Raw genomic sequence first — 22,202 nt, forward strand, 5'->3', positions numbered from 1 at the left:
CATAGAAACATAGAAAATAGGTGCAGGAGTAGGCCATTCGGCCCTTCTAGCCTGCACCGCCATTCAATGAGTTCATGGCTGAACATTCAACTTCAGTACCCCATTCCTGCTTTCTCGCCATACCCCTTGATTCCCCTAGTAGTAAGGACCTCATCTAACTCCTTTTTGAATATATTTAGTGAATTGGCCTCAACAACTTTCTGTGGTAGAGAATTCCACAGGTTCACCACTCTCTGGGTGAAGAAGTTCCTCCGCATCTCAGTCCTAAATGGCTTACCCCTTATCCTTAGACTGTGACCTCTGGTTCTGGACTTCCCCAACATTGGGAACGTTCTTCCTGCATCTAACCTGTCTAACCCCGTCAGAATTTTAAATGTTTCTATGAGGTCCCCTCTCATTCTTCTGAACGCCAGTGAATACAAGCCCAGTTGATCCAGTCTTTCTTGATAGGTCAGTCCCGCCATCCCGGGAATCAGTTTGGTGAACCTTCGCTGCACTCCTTCAATAGCAAGAATGTCCTTCCTCAGGTTAGGAGACCAAAACTGTACACAATACTCCAGGTGTGGCCTCACCAATGCCCTGTACAACTGTAGCAACACCTCCCTGCCCCTGTACTCAAATCCCCTTGCTATGAAGGCCAACATGCCATTTGCTTTCTTAACCGCCTGCTGCACCTGCATGCCAACCTTCAATGACTGATGTACCATGACACCCAGGTCTCTTTGCACCTCCCCTTTTCCTAATCTGTCACCATTCATATAATAGTCTGTCTCTCTGTTTTTACCACCAAAGTGGATAACCTCACATTTATCCACATTATACTTCATCTGCCATGCATTTGCCCACTCACCTAACCTATCCAAGTCGCTCTGCAGCCTCACAGCATCCTCCTCGCAGCTCACACTGCCACCCAACTTAGTGTCATCCGCAAATTTGGAGATACTACATTTAATCCCCTCATCTAAATCATTAATGTACAGTGTAAACAGCGGGGCCCCAGCACAGAACCTTGCGGTACCCCACTAGTCACTGCCTGCCATTCTGAAAAGTACCCATTTACTCCTACTCTTTGCTTCCTGTCTGACAACCAGTTCTCAATCCATGTCAGTACACTACCCCCAATCCCATGTGCTCTAACTTTGCACATCAATCTCTTGTGTGGGACCTTGTCGAACGCCTTCTGAAAGTCCAAATATACCACATCAACTGGTTCTCCCTTGTCCACTCTACTGGAAACATCCTCAAAAAATTCCAGAAGATTTGTCAAGCATGATTTCCCTTTCACAAATCCATGCTGACTTGGACCTATCATGTCACCTCTTTCCAAATGCACTGCTATGACATCCTTAATAATTGATTCCACCATTTTACCCACTACCGATGTCAGGCTGACCGGTCTATAATTCCCTGTTTTCTCTCTCCCTCCTTTTTTAAAAAGTGGGATTACATTGGCTACCCTCCACTCGATAGGAACTGATCCAGAGTCAATGGAATGTTGGAAAATGACTGTCAACGCATCCACTATTTCCAAGGCCACCTCCTTAAGTACTCTGGGATGCAGTCCATCAGGCCCTGGGGATTTATCAGCCTTCAATCCCATCAATTTCCCCAACACAATTTCCCGGCTAATAAGGATTCAACTCAGTTCCTCCTCCTTACTAGACCCCCCGACCCCTTTTATAACCGGAAGGTTGTTCGTGTCCTCCTTTGTGAATACCGAACCAAAGTACTTGTTCAATTGGTCCGCCATTTCTTTGTTCCCCGTTATGACTTCCCCTGATTCTGACTGCAGGGGACCTACGTTTGTCTTTACTAACCTTTTTCTCTTTACATATCTATAGAAACTTTTGCAATCCGTCTTAATGTTCCCTGCAAGCTTCTTCTCGTACTCCATTTTCCCTGCCCTAATCAAACCCTTTGTCCTCCTCTGCTGAGTTCTAAATTTCTCCCAGTCCCCAGGTTCGCTGCTATTTCTGGCCAATTTGTATGCCACTTCCTTGGCTTTAATACTATCCCTGATTTCCCTTGATAGCCACGGTTGAGCCACCTTCCCTTTTTTATTTTTATGCCAGACAGGAATGTACAATTGTTGTAGTTGTAGTATATAGAGAGAAACTGTTCCCATTGGCGGAAGGGTCGAGAACCAGAGGACAGAGATTTAAGGTGATTGGTAAAAGAAGCAAAGACGACATGAGGAAAAATTTTTTATGCAGCGAGTGGTTAGGATCTGGAATGCGCTGCCTGAAAGGGTACTGGAGGCCGACTCAATCGTGGCTTTCAAAAGGGAGTTGGATGAGTACCCGAAGGGAAAGAAATTGCAGGGCTATGGGGAAAGGGCGGGGGAGTGGGACTAGCTGAAGTGCTCTTGCAGGTAGCAGGCACAGGCTCGACGAGCCGAATGGCCTCCTACAATACTGTAACCATTCTATGATTCTAGGAGGTAAGCCATTTGAGAGTACCCAGCCTCTGTCCTGCTTTTGTATCCTCGAAGTTGGTTATCTTCTAGTTATTGTTGAACCCCACGATGTTGATGTTGAGTTAGTGATGGTGATACTGTTGAACTTGATTAATACTGTACCTCATTTTGGACATTAGACATTTGATTTAATTAAGGGCATTTTATTCCCCAGTAAAAAAAAAAAATTGTGGAATAATGAAAGGAGAAACTTGGACATCTTGAAAATAGTTAACCAGCTTCAAGCCTGGTTGTTGTCTAGGAGCTTAACATGAGGAGTTTAAATGGAGCCAAATGGATCTCTAGAACAGTTAGCGAACAGCCCCATTCCTTGCCTAATAATGGAGGGGAGATCATTGATGAAACCGCTGAAGATGGTTGAGCCAAGTATGCTGTCCGCAGGAACTCCTACAGAAATGTTCTGGGGCTGTGTTGGTTGGCATCTGACAACCACAACCATCTTCCTGTGTGTCAGGTATGACTGTGACTATTGGCGGATTTTTCCATTGACCTCAATTTTTGAAGGGTTCCTTGGTGCCACATTTGGCTGAATGCTGCCTTGGTTGAGCATAGTTACTATATAAAAGTGCTTTAATTTGTAAAGTACAGGTTGGCCCTCCCTTATCCGGCACCACCCCACATCCGGTTGGGAGCGCATGCACAGAACGAGGCTGACCTCCATCCCGACTTTGGGGCTGTGCCAACACCCTGCCTGCCTGGGGACCGCGCCGACCAACCACCCCACCCCCCCCCCCCCCCCCCCCTCCCGCCCGCAACCTCAGGCCGCCTCTCTTCTCCTCCTGCCCTAAACCCCCCTGCCCCACCTTGTCTGGCCGCTGACCTCCCTTCATCCGGCAAAATCCCTTATTCGGCACAGGCCAGGTCCCGAGGGTGCCGGGTAAGGGAGGTTCTGTTGTGTATCTGTAAAGCATGCACTCCCATGTTCCGCTACCAGGGAGCTCATCCCCTGAAGTCCCAAGGGATGCACTGTATACAAGCTGGCCCCCTAAGGCCTGTTCCTCACTCTGGAGTGTCTTATTAAAGACTGAGGTCACTGTTACTTTAACCTCTCTGTGTGCAGCCTCATCTGTGTTAGGAACACAATAACTGGCGACAAGAATATGAATCCAACGCAAAGATGCAGCAAACTGTGGGCATCCTGGAGAAGTTCTCGGAGGGTGAGGACAGGGAAGCCTATGTCGAATGGCTCGACCAATACTTTGTAGCCAACGATCTGGACGGAGAAGGAGAGCGGTCCTCCTCACACTCTGCGGGGCACCGACCTACAGCCTCATGAAGAATCTTCTGGCTCCGGTGAAGCCCACAGATAAGTCATATGAGGAGCTGTGTACACTGGTTCGAGAGCATCTTGACCCGAGGGAGAGCGTGCTGATGGCGAGGTATCGTTTCTATACGTGCCAGCGATCTGGAGGTCAGGAGGTGTCGAGCTACGTCGCCGAGCTAAGGCGACTTGCAGGACAATGTGAGTTTGATGGCTACCTGGAGCAAATGCTCAGAGACTTTTTTGTACTGGGCATTGGCCACGAGACCATCCTACGAAAACTTTTGACTGTGGAGACACCGATCCTCAGTAAGGCCATTGCGATAGCACAGGCTTTTATGTCCACCAGTGATAATACCAAACAAATCTCTCAGCACACAAGTGCTAGCAATGTTCATAAATTAACTGGAACTGTGTTTGCGAGCAGAAATGTACAGGGCAGAAATCACGAGTCTGCAACTGCCAGCAGGCCTCAGGTGACCCAGATGACTCAAGAGTCCCCAACAAAGGAATAATGCAATGCAATTCACACCTTGTTGGCGTTGAGGAGGCTTCCATTCAGCCTATTCATGCCTCTTCAAAGGGTATGTCTGCAAGAGCTGTGGAACAATGGGGCACCTCCAACGAGCTTGCAAACGAGCTGCAAGCTCTGCAAAACCTGCTAACCACCACGTGGCAGAGGAAGAGATCTGGCAATTTCGAGCCTCAGAGAGGAGGCAGATGCTGAAGTACACTGGGTGCACACATTTTCGATGAAATGTCCGCCTATAATGCTAAAGTAAAATTGAATGCCTTACCGTAGCCATGGAACTGGACACTGGCGCTAGCCATTCCATCATGAGCAAAAAGATGTTTGAGTGACTGTGGTGCAACAAGGCATTCAGAGCAGCCCTGAGCCTCATCCCCACGAAACTGAGAACGTACACCAAAGAGCTTATTACTGTCCTGGGCAGCGCCATGGTCAAGGTCACCTACGAGGGCACGGTGCACGAACTGCCACTCTGGATTGTCCTGGGCGATGGCCCCACATTGCTTGGAAGGAGCTGGCTGGGAAAAATCTGCTGGAACTGGGATGACATCCGAGCGCTATCACATGTCGATGAGGCCTCATGTACCCAGGTTCTTAACAAATTTCCTTCCCTTTTTGAACCAGGCATTGGAAACTTTTCCGGGGTGAAGGTGTGGATCCACTTGGTCCCAGAGGCACGACCCATTCACCACAAGGCACAAGTGGTACCTCACATGATGAGGGAGAGAGTGGAAAGGCTGCAACGCGAGGGCATCATCTCCCCAATGGAATTCAGTGAGTGGGCCAGCCCAATTGTTCCAGTACTCAAAAGTGATGGCACGGTCAGGATTTGTGGCGATTATAAAGTAACTATTAATCGTTTCTTGCTTCAGGACCAATACCCGCTACCTAAGGCAGACGACCTATTTGCGACGCTGGCAGGAGGCAAGACGTTCACCAAGCTCGACCTGACTTCGGCCTACATGACGCAGGAGCTGGAGGAGTCTTTGAAGGGCCTCACCTGCATCAACACGCACAAGGGACTGTTCATCTACAACAGATGCCCGTTTGGAATTCGGTCGGCTGTAGCGATCTTCCAGTGAAACATGGAGCGTCTACTCAAGTCGGTGCCACACACAGTGGTCTTTCAGGATGACATATTGGTCAAAGGTAGGGACACCGCCGAGCACCTACAAAACCTGGAGGAGGTCGTCCAGCGACTGGATCGCGTAGGGCTGCGGCTGAAGAGGTCGAAATGCGTCTTCATGGCAACAGAAGTGGAATTTTTGGGGAGAAAGATTGCGGCGGACAGCATTCGGTCCACAGACACCAAGACAGAGGCTATCATGAACGCGCCCAGGCCACAGAACGTCACGGAGCTGCGGTCGTTCCTGGGACTCCTCAACTATTTTGGTAACTTCCTACCGGTGCTAAGCATCCTTTTAGAGCCCCTACATGTGTTATTGTGCAAAGGTGAGAACTGGGTATGGGGAAAAAAAACAAAGTCATTGCTTTTGAGAAAGCTAGAAACATTTTATGCTCCAACAAGCTGCTTGTATTGTATAACCCGTGTAAAAGACTTGTGCTAGCATGTGATGCGTCGCCGTACGGAGTCGGGTGTGTATTACAACAAGCTAACGTTGCGGGGAAGTTGCAACCTGTCGCCTATGCTTCCAGGAGCTTGTCTAAGGTCGAGAGGGCCTACAGTATGATTGAGAAAGGCATCAGCGTGTGTGTTCGGGGTAAAGAAAATGCATTAGTACCTGTTTGGCCTCAAATTTGCACTGGAAACCGACCACAAGCCCCTCACATCCCTGTTCGCTGAAAACAAGGGAATAAATACTAATGCCTCAGCCCTCAAACAAAGGTGGGCACTCGCGCTAACAGCGTATACCTATACCGTCCGCCATAGGCCAGGCACCGAGAACTGTGCAGATGCTCTCAGTCGGCTACCATTGCCCACCACAAGGGTGGAAATGGCGCAGCCTGCAAACTTGTTGATGGTGGCGCAGCCCGCAGACTTGTTGATGGTCATGGAAGCGTTTGAAAATCATAAATCACCTGTAACGGCTCGCCAGATTAGCCCTTGGACTAGCCAAGATCCTCTGCTGTCCCTAGTAAAAAAAAAAACTGTGTACTGCATGGGAGCTGGGCCAGCATCCCCGTTGAAATGCAAGAACTAATCAAGCCTTTCCAGCAGCGAAAGAACGAGCTGTCCATTCAGGCTGACTGCCTGTTGTGGGGTAACTGCGTAGTGCTACCAAAAAAGGGCAAGGAGACGTTCATCTTGGATTTCCACAGCACACACCCGGGTTTAATAATGATAAAAGCGATAGCCAGAACCCGCATGTGGTGGCCCGGTATCGACTCCGACTTAGAGTCCTGTGGACGGCAATGCAGCGTGTGTGCTCAGTTGAGCAACGCGCCCAGAGAGGCACCACTAAGTTTGTGGTCCTGGCCCTCCAGACCATGGTCGAGGATCCATGTCTTTGCGGGCCCGTTTCTCGTAAAAATGTTCCTGGTGGTGGTGGATGCTTTTTCAAAATGGATTGAAGGTGAAATAATGTCGGGAAGCACCGCCACTGCCACCATTGAAAGCCTGAGGGCCATGTTTGCAACCCACGGCCTGCCTGACATACTGGTCAGTGACAACGGGCCATGTTTCACCAGTGCCGAATTTAAAGAATTCATGACCCGCAATGGGATCGAACATGTCACCTCGGCCCCGTTTAAACGAGCCTCCAATGGGCAGGCAGAGCAGACAGTACTAACAATCAACCAGAGCCTTAAACGAGTCACAAAAGGCTCACTCCAAACCCACCTGTCCCGAGTACTGCTCAGCTACCGCACGAGACCCCACTCGCTCACAAGGGTGCCCCCGGCTGAGCTACTCATGAAAAGGACACTTAAAACCAGACTCTCGCTGTTTCACCCCAACCTGCATGATCAGATAGAGAGTAGGCGGCAGCAACAAAATGTAAACGATGGTCGCGCCACTGTGTCACGGGAAATTGATCTGAATGACTCCGTGTATGTGTGAAACTATGGACATGGTCCCAAGTGAATCGCAGGCACGGTGATAGCTAAAGAAGGGAGTAGGGTGTTTAATCAAACTAGACAATGGACAAATTTGCAGAAAGCACCTGGACCAAACGAGACTGTGGTTCACAGACTGCCCTGAACAACCCACAGCAGACACCACCTTTTTCGAGCCCACAAGACACACCGAAAGGATCAACGACACCTCGCCGGACCAGGAAATCTAATCCATCACGCCCAACAGCCCAGCAAGGCCAGGCTCACCGAGCAGCCCTACAGTGACAACAACACGCCAGCCCAGCGAGGGCACAGCCAACGTACCAGAACAGGCATTTGTCCACCAGGGAAAGAAAGGCTCCCGACCGCCTCACCTTGTATTTAGTTTTCATTTTGACTTTGAGGGGGGAGTGATGATGTGTATCTGTAAGGCATGCATTCCCATGTTCCGCCACCAGGGAGCTCATCCCCTGAAGTCCCAAGGGATCCCAGCATCCCTTGGGAACACTGTATATAAGCCTGTTCCTCACTCTGGAGTGTCTTGTTAAAGACTGAGGTCACTGTTACTTTAACCTCCCTGTGTGCAACCTCATCTGTGTTCGGAACACAATAGAGTCAACCTGTATTAACTTTAGGAAGCTATTTTGCATTGCTAGTTTGTCCAGATTTTTAAAAAAGTATTGGGAGATTAATCGGGTATTTTCCTCCCCTAATACCTCTGACCCATACATAAAAAATTTCAACAGGTGCTAAGGATAGTTAGAAACACTGTTCTGTATAAAGTCAATACTTTTTTCTTAAAACTGACTATTGCATTTAAACCGTAATACTTTGATACATAGTCCATTTTGTTTCTGGCTAAGCTTCATTCTGGGCCGCCTTCCGACAGCTGCACGTCATTGCGTTCTGAGTTTCTGTTGGGTGTGGATCTCTCCTCTGTTCATTTACCTCCAAGGGATACTGTAATTACTTTCCACAGAACATGCACCATTTTGTAATTGCATCTGAAGTTCTTGAGCACATTAACAACCGAGCATCTGCTACATACAAACCTATTTTTTCCAAAATGGGTATGCAGTTGTTCTCACATATGGTATCTGTTGAATGCAGCCATGATCAACCAAATGATGGTCAAGCTGGTCCAAAGGACAAGTGACCAGAATCCGAGAATAAAAACTCAGCCAGCTCTCAATTTAACTCCATGCCATAGAGATAAAACTCCAATTCTGTATGGTTAAATTTAAAAGTAAATGAAAAGAAGTCTGCTAAATCACCCCGTCCATATAGCAGCAGGACACGCAGTGCTCTGTGAGAACTGGATTGAATTATTCTAGTCAAAAAGCCTTGATGCCCTAGTTTCAGCCCTGATAAGTGACTGACTATTGTAATACATTCTGGCCTGTTGATGTGCTATATATTTTCTTTAATTTACTGCACTAATATTTCATTTGTGGTACATTTAAGACACCATACTGGAGGTATAGTGTATATTGTTTGGAAAATGTTGCTAAAATATTTATTGTATTACATAACACAAGAAATAGATGCAGGAGTAGGCCACAAGGCCTATGGCTGATCTTCGACCTCAACTCCACTTTCCCGCTCGATCCCCACATTCCGTGATTCACATCCTGTGATTCCCCATTTAATTAACTGAATTTAAATTCCCCAGCTGCTGTGGTGGGATTTGAACTCATATCATGGATCATTAGTCCAGGCCTATTAAATTACTAGTCCAGTAACCTAAACGCTATGCTACCGTACAAGATCATGGTCCAAAATAGAGTGCATGCATTTCGTATGCATGTACACCATGTGTGCAGAAAGTTACAGTATCTCCTAATGTGTTGGGTGGCTTACCTTTTTCTATCCTCCTTTCTTGAGATACGATAGTGTGCTTTTGCACAGTGCTATGTATCCTGTTGGAATAAGAAAATGTCTACATAAGACTAACTTTTTAGTTCTTATTCACATTTTACTTCAATTACTGAAGTTAAAAAATTACGAGTCTCTTTCGTTTTTGACCTTAACGTTTGCTTTTGCTTTTGAATTCAGCCTTGTGTTTGCTTTTGCTTCTTATTCCTCCTCTTCCTTTTACTGTATTTTGTTTATAGGTGTTGATTTTAAAATCAAAACAGTAGAGCTAAGAGGGAAGAAAATTAGATTACAAATCTGGTAAGTGACCTACACGTTTCCAGCTATTGACTTGTATATATTCCTCTCCCACTACTTCTGACTGATGAAATTTCTCTTACAATCTCCTCCTTGGCACGGGCTGGTTTTCCGCTTCTGATGGGCTGTTTTGTGGCAATATATTATCTAATTCTGCCCTAAAAATGTTTGAGACGTAGAAACATAGAAAATAGGAGCAGTAGTAGGCCATTCGGCCCTTCGAGTCTGCACCGCCATTCAATATGATCATGGCTGATCCTCTATCTCAACACCATATGCCTGCTTTTTCCCCATATCCCTTGATGTCTTTTGTTTCTAGAAATCTATCTCCCTCTTAAATATATTCAGTGACCAATCGAGATATCAACACTATGTGTATCAACTGTATATTTTTCATTTTTTTTTAAAAAACTGAAGGTGGATTTTTACTTGTATTTTAACTACAGTAAATTGTCTAGTTCTTTTTACGATTATCCTGGATCTTTCAACCTGAGGTTTTACTTTCACCTCTTCTTAACCAGTCTGCTTCACACTGGCTACACTTGTGTCATCTTAAAGATCTGAGGCAAAGGAATATCCAAGGTGTCCTGGACAGAGTCCAGTTGTGTTGTGTTCTGTTCAACACATTCTTACCAGTTCCTTTAGCGATCATTTCACATTGTACCTTTGCCCCAACACTATCATCCCCACGAGAGTATAGCAAGTGACTTGTTTTCAAGCCGCCCCGACTGCACCTCTAATCAGCCACTGTGAGGCCAAGCCAGTAGGCTTCCCCTTGTTCTGGCCCCCTTGGTGAATAGTGGGATATTTCCTATATTTCCCCTTGGTGACTAGTGGGATATTTCCTATATTTTTCCCTGTGTTATGGGAGGGAAAGAAAAGATGATCACAACTTGCCTTTTGTAGCAGAAACTGTGCCTCCTGTCTGCGAACATGTGGCATTTCTACTGAAGCAGAATAGGCAGAAGCCTACAGCATGAGAAACTGAGATAGCAGCTTAAAATGTAAAGTAGTCTGTTCAATTAGTGTCAATTCTTCCTGCTAATTTAGGTACTGTCTTTATTATTTTTAGTAAACTGTAACACAGTCTTAATTCAAAGTCACGCAATTCAAATTATTGGATAATCCAAGCTTTTTGTGCAAAGAATTACTTCCATTTATCAAGAGTAAACCGTATTCAAAATTTAAGAATTTGCAAATAGTAGACAACAAAAAAATAATTGTTGACTGTCTTGAGTATAAACCACCTGTGCCAACGTTGAGTGTTCCAGCAAATTTTCTTCGGTCTTACTTAACACAAAGCATTTAACAAGCCTATAGGACCGCTGCTGCTATGTGCACTAATACATGGTATGTAGGATTCCAGTATTCCTAAATGACATCTGGCTGCCATACCGCCCCGTCAGTGAGAATGAGTAATGCAGATAGATATTCTGGCAGATAAAGTCTGTGTGACACATGGTTTGTTGTCAGTTGTCTTTGTTTTCATGCACTCTTGTGAATGTTTATCAAAAGCTTACTAACACTCCGCCCCCCCACTTCCCAGCAGGACTTTGGCTTCGGAATGCTGCGCCACTCTGAGATTCCTCACTCATCCATAGTCTCCAGTTAACAGTAGTCTAATTTCTAACTGTCTGTGTGTTCTCATCCCTCATCTGTGTGACTCTTAAGATCTGGCTGCAAGAGGCTGGCAAATAATAGCACTGTATCTACAGGAGCTTATGGAGGTAAAATGTACTACTTTATTCAAGCTGTATTGTGAGTTTGATATTACTGATCATTTGTGTTCATCCTTCTACCCCATGCAGGTCAAAATAAAGTTACTGAGCTTAATAAATCTCTTTTGGATTCTTTAGCTGCCAGGCTATCTTTTTTTAATTAATGAGTAATATTGCAGCCCTTTTTCTAAACATATTTAAAGTTAAGTATTGGCCATCAGTATGATTCATCTAAAGGAAATCTGCACTTCTAATATTCTACGGTAATGTTTTATGTATTCAGTCCGGCCCGTTTTATTTTTCTCCCTAACCAACAGACCGGTATTTACCAGGTGCTGAGTATCTGGTTGGAGTACTGTTCTGACCAATTATTTTAATAAACCAGAGATCTTGTGGACCTTAATACTGAGAGAACTACAAGAATCTTTGAATTGCAGTGTCCTGGATTAGCAATATGACTGCAGAACTCCAAAATGGTTTGATTAGGCTGATTAGGGAGAAAGCAACCAACTGGCCAATGTACCAGAATGGATGTGCTTCTTTGATGTACCCAACTGCAAATATTCTTCTGACTTTTTCAATCACATTTTTCTTCAGGGATACTGCAGGGCAGGAGCGATTCAATAGCATTACCTCAGCATACTACAGGAGTGCCAAGGGAATTGTCTTAGTGTATGACATTACTAAAAAAGAAACATTTGAAGATGTACCGAAATGGATGAAAATGATTGACAAGGTAATGCAGATGTAGTTGTACATGTTCATCGAAGTGTTAGTCCAAATAACTTAAATTAATGAAAAGTGTTTTAAGCCTCTTAAAATTGATGCCATTTGTATTACTATCCTATAGATTTGAATTTTCCTAATAATTTGTAAAATTGCAGGACCTATACAGCCCAAGTCTCCCATTAATATTTTCCTTTGATATTAGCTGGTATTTTTTTTTAAAAGCTGGGCCGGAGTGTCTTTGGTCTTGATTAGAAAATATTTCCCCATTATAAGTCAAGCAATATAACAATAAAAAATTTTCACCCATATTTTTATGATGGAACCACAGTTTTTATTGGCACAGTCGTGTGCGTAATCATTACTGTCTTGATGTAATGTCCCTTTTTTTTAATACACAATGATTGGTGCAGTACTAGCCTCTCCATCATAACCATAGAGGGTTTGGTAAATTAAGGCCAGTGCTGAAGAGAAGGAAAGCTTGTGTGTGCCATTTGGCCTCTCAAGCCTGCTCTGCCATTCGACAAGCTCATGGCTGATCTGATCCTGGCTTCAACTCCCCTTCGCCGCCCGCTCCCCTTAACTCTTGACTCCCTTATCATTCAAAAATCTGTCTATCTCTGCCTTAAATATATTCAAAGACCTAGCCTCCACAGCTCCCTGAAGTAGAAAATTCCAAAGATTCATGATCTTCTGAGAGAAGAAATTCCTCTTTATTTCTGTCTTAAATGGGCGACCCCTTATTCCGAAACTATGCTCCCTAGTTCTAGATGAGGGGAAACATCCTCTCTCCTACCCTGTCGAGCCCCCTCAGAATTTTTTGTTTTAATAAGATCATCTCTCATTCTTCTAAACGCCAATGAGTATAGGCCCAACCTGCTCAACCTTTCTTCATATGACAACCCCCTCATCTCAGGAATCAACCTCACGAACATTCTCTGAACTGCCTCCAGTGCAAGTATATCCCTCCTTAAATAAGGAGACCAAAACTGAATGCAGTTTTCCAGGTGTGGTCTTACCAATGCCCTGTACAGTTAGAGCATGATTTCCCTGCTTTTATACTCTATCCCCTTTGCAATAAAGGCTAACATTCCATTTGCCTTCCTGATTACTTGCAGTACCTTCATGCTAACGTTTTGTGTTTCATGCACAAGAACCTCCGATCCCTCTGTACCGCAGCATTTTGTAATCCCTCCCCATTTAAATAATTTGCTTTTTTATTCTTCGTACCAAAGTGGATAACCTCTCATATTTCTACATTGTACTCCATTTGCCAAATTTTAGCCCACTCACTGAGCCTATTGTATCCCTTTGTAGATTCTTTGCGTCCTCCTCACAACTTGCTTTCCCACCTATCTTTGTTTCATCAGCAAATTTGGTTACATTACACTCGGTCCCTTCATCCAAGTCATTAATATAAATTGGAAATAGTTGAGGCCCCAGCACTGATCCCTGTGGCACCCCACTAGTTACAGTTTGCCAACCTGAAAATGACCCATTTATCCCGACTCTCTGTTTTCTGTTCAGTAGCCAATCCTCTATCCACACTAATATATTACCCCCAAACCCATAAGCTCATCTTTTGCAGTAACCTTTTTATGTGACACCTTATCGAATGCTTTCTGGAAATCCAAATACACAACATCTACTGATTCCCCTTTATCCACTCTGCTCGTTACATCCTCAAAGAACTCCAGCAAATTTGTCAAACATGATTTCCCTTTCATAAAACCATGTTGACTCTGCTTGACTGCATTATGATTTTCTAAATTTCCTGCTATTCCTTCCTTCATAATGGACTCCAGCATTTTTCCAATAACAGATGTTAGGCTAACTCGTCTATAGTTTCCTGCTTTTTGTCTCCCTCCTTTCTTAAATAGGGGTGTTACATTTGCGGTTTTCTAATCCGTTGGGTCCTCTCCAGAATCCAGGGAATTTAAGTAGATTATAACCAATCCATCTACTATCTCTGCAGTCACTTCTTTTAAGACCCTAGGATGCAGGCCATCAGGTCTAGGGGACTTGTTCACCTTTAATCCCACTAGTTTGCCTAGTACTTTTTTTCTAGTGATCGTGATTGTTTTAATTTCCCTCCTCCCAATAGCCCCTTGATTATCAATTTTAGGATTCTTTTAGTGTCTTCTATGAAGACCGGTTCAAAATCTTTGCCGTTTCCCTGTTTCCCATTCTTGCCTAGTACTTTATCTCTACTGATAGTGATTGTTTTAAGTCCCCCCACCGCCCCCCCCCCCCCCCCCCCCCCAGTAGCTTCTTGATCATCAATTATTGGGATGTTTTTAGTGTCTTCTGCCGTGAGGACTAATATAAAATATTTGTTCAAAGTCTCCACCATTTCCCTGTTTTCCATTATTAATTCCCCAGTCTCATCCTCTAAGGGACCAACGTTTACTTTAGCTACTTGCTTCCTTTTTATATACCTGTAGAAGTTCTTACTGTCTGTTTTTATATTTCTTGCAAGTTTACTCTCATATGCTATCTTCTCTGTCTTTATCATTCTTTTAGTTGCCATTTGCTGGTTTCTAAAAATGTCCCAATCCTCTGGCCTTCCACTGTCCTTTGCAACATTGTATGCCTTTGTTTTCAATTTGATACCATCCTTTACTTCCTTAGTTAGCCAAGGATGGTTCATCCTTCTCTTAGTCTTTGGGCTAGACTTTCGCCTTCATTTTCAGTGGTTTTCTCGGCGGTACAGCTGTTTTGTGATGAAAAACCGCCCGGCGAAAGTTTCCTCGTTATTTTTTTTAAAGAGTTCCGCCCACATTTTGAAAAGACCGCCGGGGAGCAAACCGCCCATGTGCATCTACGTGCACCGCCGAGAAAACCGCCAGGATCTAAGTTTTGCCTCAATGGGGACCCATGCACACCGCCGAGGAAACTGCCCACAAAATGCTGCCAGAACAGGGCAGTAGGTGAGTACCCGGCAAAGAAAGGTAAGTTAAAGGTTTTTTTAATAATTCTTCTTAACATAATCGCCATTTTAGAATTTTAAGTGTCTTGAGAATGTTTTATTAACTTTTTATTTTTTGTTTAAGTGAAAAAGTTGAGTTTTTCGCCAACCCCCCCAGGCCCAACCGCAGCCTCGGACTAAATTTTAAATACTTACAGTCCATTCCAGTAAGAACCGTCCGTTTCACCTAGTTTCGCTTTTAACTGCCAAGAATCTTGGTGCAAGATCCATTTTCTCGCCGAGCGATGTCTTTTACCTTTTAATTGTGGAAATTAAAGTTAATAAAACATTCTCGAGACACCTAAAATTCTAAAATGGCGATTATTTGCCAGCATTAGTTGCAGAATGTTAGCAGTGTTTCTGGCAGCAATCGGGTAGTGAGGGGCTTTAGGGAAAATCTAGCCCTTTGTTTCTCACTGGAATATATCTTTGCTGAAATTATGAAATATCTCCTTAACTGCTTGCCACTGCTTTTCTGCAATCTTACCCTTGAATATATTTTCCCAGTCCACTTTAACCAACTCTGCCTTCATACCTTCGTAATTACCTTTATTTAAGTTCAGAACACTAGTTTGAGACCGAGCTTTCTCAGCCTCAAATTGAATTTGAAATTCTACCATTTTATGATCACTCTTCCCAAGAGGATCCTTCACTACAAGATCACTAATTAACCCAGACGTGTTACACGTTACCAGATCTAAAATAGTCTGCTCCCTGGTTGGTTCCACAACGTATTGTTCCAAGAAACCATCCCGCATACCCTATGACCTCTTTGACAATTTGATTTGTCCAATCAATATGAAGATTAAAATAGCCCATGATTATTGCCGTACCTTTCTTGCAAGCCCCCATCATTTCCTGATTTATACTCTGTCCTACAGTGTGGCTACTGTTTGGGGGCCCATCAGTGACTTCTTTCCCTTATTATTTCTTATCTCCACCCAAACTGATTCTACATCTTGATCTTCTGAATCAATATCATTTCTCACCACTGCACTGATCTCATCCCTTATTAATAGTGCTACCCCACCTCCTTTTCCTTTGACACATGGTTTGAGTACGTGGAGACTGTCTAAAGTAGTTAATTGGGTGTAAAGCGCTTTGGGACATTATTCAGGATGATACTTCAGTGTAATACTGAATGTGTTTGCATTGTCAGAGGTGTCATTTGTTAAACTGTGGCTCCATCTGCCTGTTCAGGTGGAGGTAAAAATCCCATGGCAGTTTTTCAAAGAGCAGGTAGTTCTTCCATTGACCTGGCCAACAGTCCTCTCTTAACCAACAGCACCTAAACAGATTAACTGGTCATTTATCTTTGGCAGGGGGAAAAGACGAGGTGTTTTTTTATTAGACTGGGGAGTGGTCAGTGATGATTTTGTAGACAGAAAATTCATTCCATGGAAAAAGAAAAGCAAATACACATCAACCATGTTTGTAAGGTCCTATTGCTCATTTGGGAGTTATTGGAGATGCTCAACAAAATGTCTCGAGCCTTTCTACCCATTCGGGTTAATAATACAGTCCTTCTGTACATCGCACTACCTATTATTTCTAACAAATGTTCATTCACTTGTTTTATGAAATGCAGTATGCTTCAGAAGATGCAGAGCTTCTATTAGTGGGAAATAAGCTAGACTGTGAAGTTGACCGAGCGATCTCTCGTCAGCAGGGAGAAAAGGTAGGAAATAAACCTGTAATAAGACTCACTGTCGTGAAGTGGGACTTCCAACTGTAAATTTGCTCAGAAAGTACTTGTTTAAAAGTCTTCCTCAAACTGTAGTTACAAGGAGTTCATCCTAGTGTTTACCATTGTCATAGACAATGAGATACAGATAATTACAGATAGGGAGGTTATTTGACCCCTTTTAATCTATCCATGTAGAGAGATCCAGTTGTTAAGATGCCAGGATTTTTACCTCCACTACATTTCCTGGATGTCTCTTCTGTATATTAATCACACTTAGTGTGAAGAACCACCTCCTAACATCAGTCCTCAATTTATCTTTAACTATCTAGAATATGTGTACTCTCCTACTCTCATTTTAATTTTAAGTAATATTCTAGACTAACCATATTCATCCCCTTAACTTCTCGTGTGCATTATGCAGTTTGATCACGACTTCCTCTGACTTGTATTCTACTGTTCTGACTGTAGTTTTATTTGTTGATTGCTGTTGATTCAATGTGTGTTGAGTCCATTAAGATTCCTAGGTCTTGGTCAACTTCATCCTTAGCTGTTTCAGCACCAGTCATGGAGTACATCTGTCCATTATTTCTTCTTGAATTCAATGCTTTGCACTTCTCTGCATTAAATTGTATCTGGCATTGTTCTGCCCACTTGTATGTTTTTCTGAGCTGCCTCCTCTGAATCCAGTGCCCCTCATAGTGTGGTATAATCTGCAAATTTGACCACTGTGTTGGAATTTCTCAGTCCAGGTCATTAGGAATTCTCCATTTAACTAGCTAAAACTTCTATTCATAACTTTTATTTAAAAAGCGCCTTTAGCGTAGTAAAATGTCCCAAGGCACTTCACAACAGTGTCACAAGACAAAACAGATACATTTGACACCGAGCCACAAAAGAAGAAATTATGGCAGATGACCAAAAGCTTGTTTAAAGAGATAGATTTTAAGGAGCGTCTTAAAGGAGGAAAGAGAGGTTTAGGGAGGGAGTTCCAGAGTTTAGGGCCCAAACAGCTAAAGACACGGCCACCGATGGTTGGCAGTTATAATGAGGACTTTTCAAGAGGCCAGAATTTGAGGAGCGCAGAATCTCGTAGAGTTGTGAGGCTGAAAAAGATTAGAGATAGGGAGGGGCAAGGCCACGGAGTGATTTGTAAACAAGAATGAGAAATTTGAAATTGAGGCATTGTTTAACCAGGAGTCAATGAAGGTCAGAAAGCACAGGTGTGATGGGTGATTGCGACTTGGTGCGAGTTAGGATATGGGCTGCTGAGTTTTGAATGACCTCAAGTTTACGTAGTGTGGAATATGGGAGGCCGGCCAGGAGTGATTTGGAGTAGTCAAGTCCAGAGGTAACAAAGGCATGGATGAGGGTTTCAGCAGCTGAAGAGCTGAGTCAGGGGTGGAGGCAACCAATGTTAGAGATGGAAAAAGGCGGTTTTAGTTATACCGCGGATATGTGGCTGGAAACTCATTTCAGGATCAAATATGACACCTAAGTTGCGAACAGTCCTGTTCACCCTCAGATTGATGCTAGGGAGAGGGATGGGGTCAGTGGTTAGGGAACAGTTTGTGGCGGGGACCAAAGATAATGGCATAAAACTTCAGATTGGCTGCAGAAGTCTTAAAGAAATTTGAGATGTAACTATTTGTGATATGATCAACAGTAAAACAAGTTCAGCAGACATGGTTAAAGAATATTCCATCACTTTGGCTGGGTCTTTGTAGAATATGATGGGAGAGAGGGTTCAATGACTTAATTCCGAGTTTGTTGAGGATCTGCTTAGCTTGCAAGAGACTCTTCCGTGATTCATGCTTTCCTTCTGATTTTTGTCCGACTAGATTTGTGTGCATTGCATAAGTTGTCTATCGTACCTTTTCTAATTGAAATGGACTTGTTGCCACTTTTAGTGCAATTCTTAATTTAAAATAAAAATGAACTTCTGGCTACAGATCGCCTTGTTAAATATATGTAATGTTTCATTTCCTTAGTTTGCCCTGCAGATAACTGGGATGCGTTTCTGTGAAGCCAGTGCAAAAGACAATTATAATGTCAATGAGATATTTTTGAAGCTTGTGGATGACATCTTAAATAAGGCAAGTTCATTTAATTAAAGAACAAAGAGTTGGAACGTAAGGATCTACTAATAACATTCATGTGATCTGTCTTTTATTTATATATGATTCAGGGGCAATTGAGTTCATATTACTTTGGCAGCTAACAATGTTGCATTCCAAATATCAGTCCAAAAGTGGTGTATAAACTTGGACCAACGCCAATATGGTTTTGAAGCATTATCATGCTCCTCTGGTGGTGTTGCTATACATGGCAGCAACTTAGAAACACAATTGGTTTTATCTCCCTTTTTTTCCCCCTTTCCTTCTACTTCCAAAGAAATCTGATCTAACAGATGATGCATCAGGTTGTTGAGTGCTAGTGGCAGGTATTGCTTTCATGTATTGCCCAATGATATATAGTGCTAGCAATTTATTTCATAGCAAACAGCGAAATGAATGCAAAACTTGTAGTTAGCCTTCAAGAAATAACTTGGACTATTTTTGAGTGTGCCCCTTTCACAGTGCTACTACTGACAACAGCCCACCCAATTTCAGGGCTGCCCTCTCTGGGGTATTGAACATAAACGCTAGCAGCGGAACAAGTGACTACTATCACTTGCTGGATAAATGGATAACCCCAATCATTGGGGAATGGCTAGTGGCCAAAATTGTTGCCGATGGTGACTTTCAACACACCGTGCCATGTGCATGCCTTGTACATTGATAAACAGCGTGGATTCCACAACTCTTAGCATCCTCCTCCCACCCCTCTCCATCTAACCCTTTCAGCATAATCTTCAGTTACTTTCTCCCTTATGCTCTTATCTAACTTCACTTTAAATACATCTGTGTTGGACTGAATTATCTGTTTCTGTGCTGGAACACTACAATGTTGAGCGATGGGCCATTGGCTTGGAAAATTACACAAATAACTATACAATAAAACATTTTGCCATAATACTTAAAGTTGCAGTTTTCTTATCTGAAGTGTGCTTGAATCTTTCATCTGGATTCTCTTGTAATCAATTTTGAAACGTCAAGAAATGTATTGTTTTATCCCCACCCTAATCACAGATGCCCGATGTACCCAGACGCGAACTATCGAACAGCATCCTATCGCTGCAGCCGGAGCCCGAAATTCCTCCGGAACTCCCACCACTTCGGCCGAACATCCGATGCTGCTGACCAGTGCTTCTCCTCCCCCGCCCCCACGCCATACTGCGCTCGTACTCGTGTCTGTACGTTGCTGCAATACAATCAGTCTCGCCATTGTCATCGTTGCACTTTGTAGCACTGATCAAAGAGGAGCTCCGACTAACTTTGTATCTGTGTGAGATTTTAAAATGGTATAGGATCAAATGACACTGTTCGGAATAACTGCACATGTTTTATTTTTTTTTTAATATCCTCTGATCTCTGATGGCAACATTGATGTTTTCTATTCTCGTACTGTATTTATTGTCGGCGTGCAGTACCAGGTATTTCTAATTCGAAAGGGAGTCTTTTTTTTTGGTACTCTAAAGTAAATTAGCCAGCTGAAAAGGGCTGTCCAATTACTACTATAATGCTACAGTTGTCTGTAGTCTTGCTACATTAATGCTACCTTCCTTTCCTGACTAGTGCAAGATAGGCACGTTCGAGAAACTAATGCAGTGTCTTCAAACCGTTTTGGTTGAAGGACCCTTTTCAAATGGATTAGTAATCACCGAACCCCCCCCTCCCCCCCCAAACTAAATTATAATACCCATAATATGAAAGTGCTGCATCTAAGAGTGTTTTAATTATGATTTTAAGAAAATAGGTATTTACTTACAGGTATCAGTGGGATGGGTGTGCCTGCTTCTTACCGCAGAGTCTGCCTATTCTTGGTGTGATGTTTTTTCCTCCAGGTAAGAGAGGGAAAGTGCCCCTAAAATAGGGGATCGACAGAAGGTGTGGACAGAAAGTTAGAGTGCACGGTCACTGGTCAGTTCCGTCAGCTCCTCTCCCGCCGATCTTCGTGCTGGAATCGGCTTTCCTCCTCGCATGCTCCCCTCCTAGGTGAAACATCGAGCCCACTCTGCGCTGCACATGTGGCAACCGCACTCCGATCCCGGCTCGCACCAAGCCCGCCTCCGGCAGCACTTTCCCCGTTATTTCGCGGACCCACGGAAAGTCTCTGCGGACCCCAGACAAAATGAACATACTTTGGGAGGTTTTGAAAGTTCTAATAATTAATGCATGTAAGGGAATCCCATTGGTACACGATTTTAGTCTTGTGGGTTTGTATGTTGGTGCAGAAACTGCAAATATGTACTTTTTACTGCCAGGAAGTACAACCCTCAAGTGTTGGGAACTAAAAACGGAAACGCTAAATTGTGATTTCAGTCATTCGGAGAAAACCTAGTGTATAATATTTGTAACATAAAAAAATTGGCCCTACAGTGAATATTCGGTGCACAGTTTTAGAACAGGGTCATGCAATTTAAATTTAAATTTACTTTGTTTTAAAGACATAACACTATATATAGTGTTTGCAGGAGCAAAAATCAATCTCCTGCTTCAGTACTAATCAAAAAGTTGACTGTTGAAAAAACACACTTTGTGCTCACTGTGGAAGCACCTACACTACAAGCTGGGGGTGGTAAGGGCTAAGATTTTAAGTGGATATTTTGTAGCATATATGAAATTTCAAGTGGGCATTTTTATAAAAGTTGCCTTATTAAGATCAAATATTTTAAATTTTGGTCTGAACAAAACCGTTTTGATTGTGCAAGTGACTGAACCTCATATTTGCACCGTAACAATGAACAGCACTCCCTCATAAACGTTACTAGCTTTCAATTTCAGGTGCCAAGCACATTGTAAAATGGGTGTGTTTTTACTTGAAGAATATTCTTCCAGACGTGGCTCGCACTGCGAGCAACAGAGTAGCTTCCATACTCAGTATTGCAGATTGTTGTAGAAATATGTGAAATAAGAGTACAGTATTCATTTTGTTTATATTAATGGTCAAGGAAGTAATTTTGATAACTTAAAGAGCATTATGTATCGTGGAACCCACAACAGGGCAGATTCACTCTGCACCTATACAGCTATTGATTCCAGATTGTGATCGAAGACATTGCTTTACGTAGAGTATGAAGTGGGTCTTCCGACCTATTAGTGCATGTGTTATTTAAAAAGTGAAGTCTCTGTTGGTTTAGCTGATTTTTTTTTGATGGATTAAAATGAAAGCATGGTATGTAAAATTGTGACCTATTAAAAACTATATATACATAAACTACTGAGCGCTCAGTCTTTCGTTTTTTTAAACATTGGAGATGAATAGATCCACACAGAAGAATGTGGAAATTATAGTTATGATACAGAGGTGTGAAGTTGTGCTGTGTCCTATGTATCTATATATGAGGATGAGACTCTTGTCCAGGTGGGGAAATGCCTGGTTTTCTCAGCAGTAAAGGTGGACATTGTTCGAGATCATTCCTGAGCTCTTTTAGAGACAGCTGCACCTTGGTGCCATGCGCACAGAAATTCGAAGTTACTATGCATGATTAACAGCGCTATGCGATTATGTACTTGCTCATGAAAAAATAAGCTTTTGAGAAGATTTGGAA

General features: G+C 43.3%; 1 protein-coding gene across 1 annotated transcript in view; it reads left to right on the forward strand.

Annotated features, from left to right (window-relative positions):
* The window catches only part of rab12 (RAB12, member RAS oncogene family), a 36,753-nt gene extending 14,885 nt beyond the window's left edge, over positions 1–21,868 (forward strand). Inside the window, exons 2-6 of the mRNA XM_070895965.1 lie at positions 9,396–9,456; positions 11,769–11,907; positions 16,454–16,543; positions 18,541–18,645; positions 19,681–21,868. Coding sequence (XP_070752066.1) covers positions 9,396–9,456; positions 11,769–11,907; positions 16,454–16,543; positions 18,541–18,645; positions 19,681–19,791 — 506 coding nt within the window. The 3' untranslated portion in view covers positions 19,792–21,868. The remainder of the gene's footprint in view (positions 1–9,395; positions 9,457–11,768; positions 11,908–16,453; positions 16,544–18,540; positions 18,646–19,680) is intronic.
* The last annotated feature ends 334 nt before the right edge of the window (positions 21,869–22,202 follow it).

The sequence above is a fragment of the Pristiophorus japonicus genome, chromosome 1, assembly GCF_044704955.1.
Source record: "Pristiophorus japonicus isolate sPriJap1 chromosome 1, sPriJap1.hap1, whole genome shotgun sequence".
In the NCBI taxonomy this organism is placed as follows: Eukaryota; Metazoa; Chordata; class Chondrichthyes; family Pristiophoridae; genus Pristiophorus; species Pristiophorus japonicus.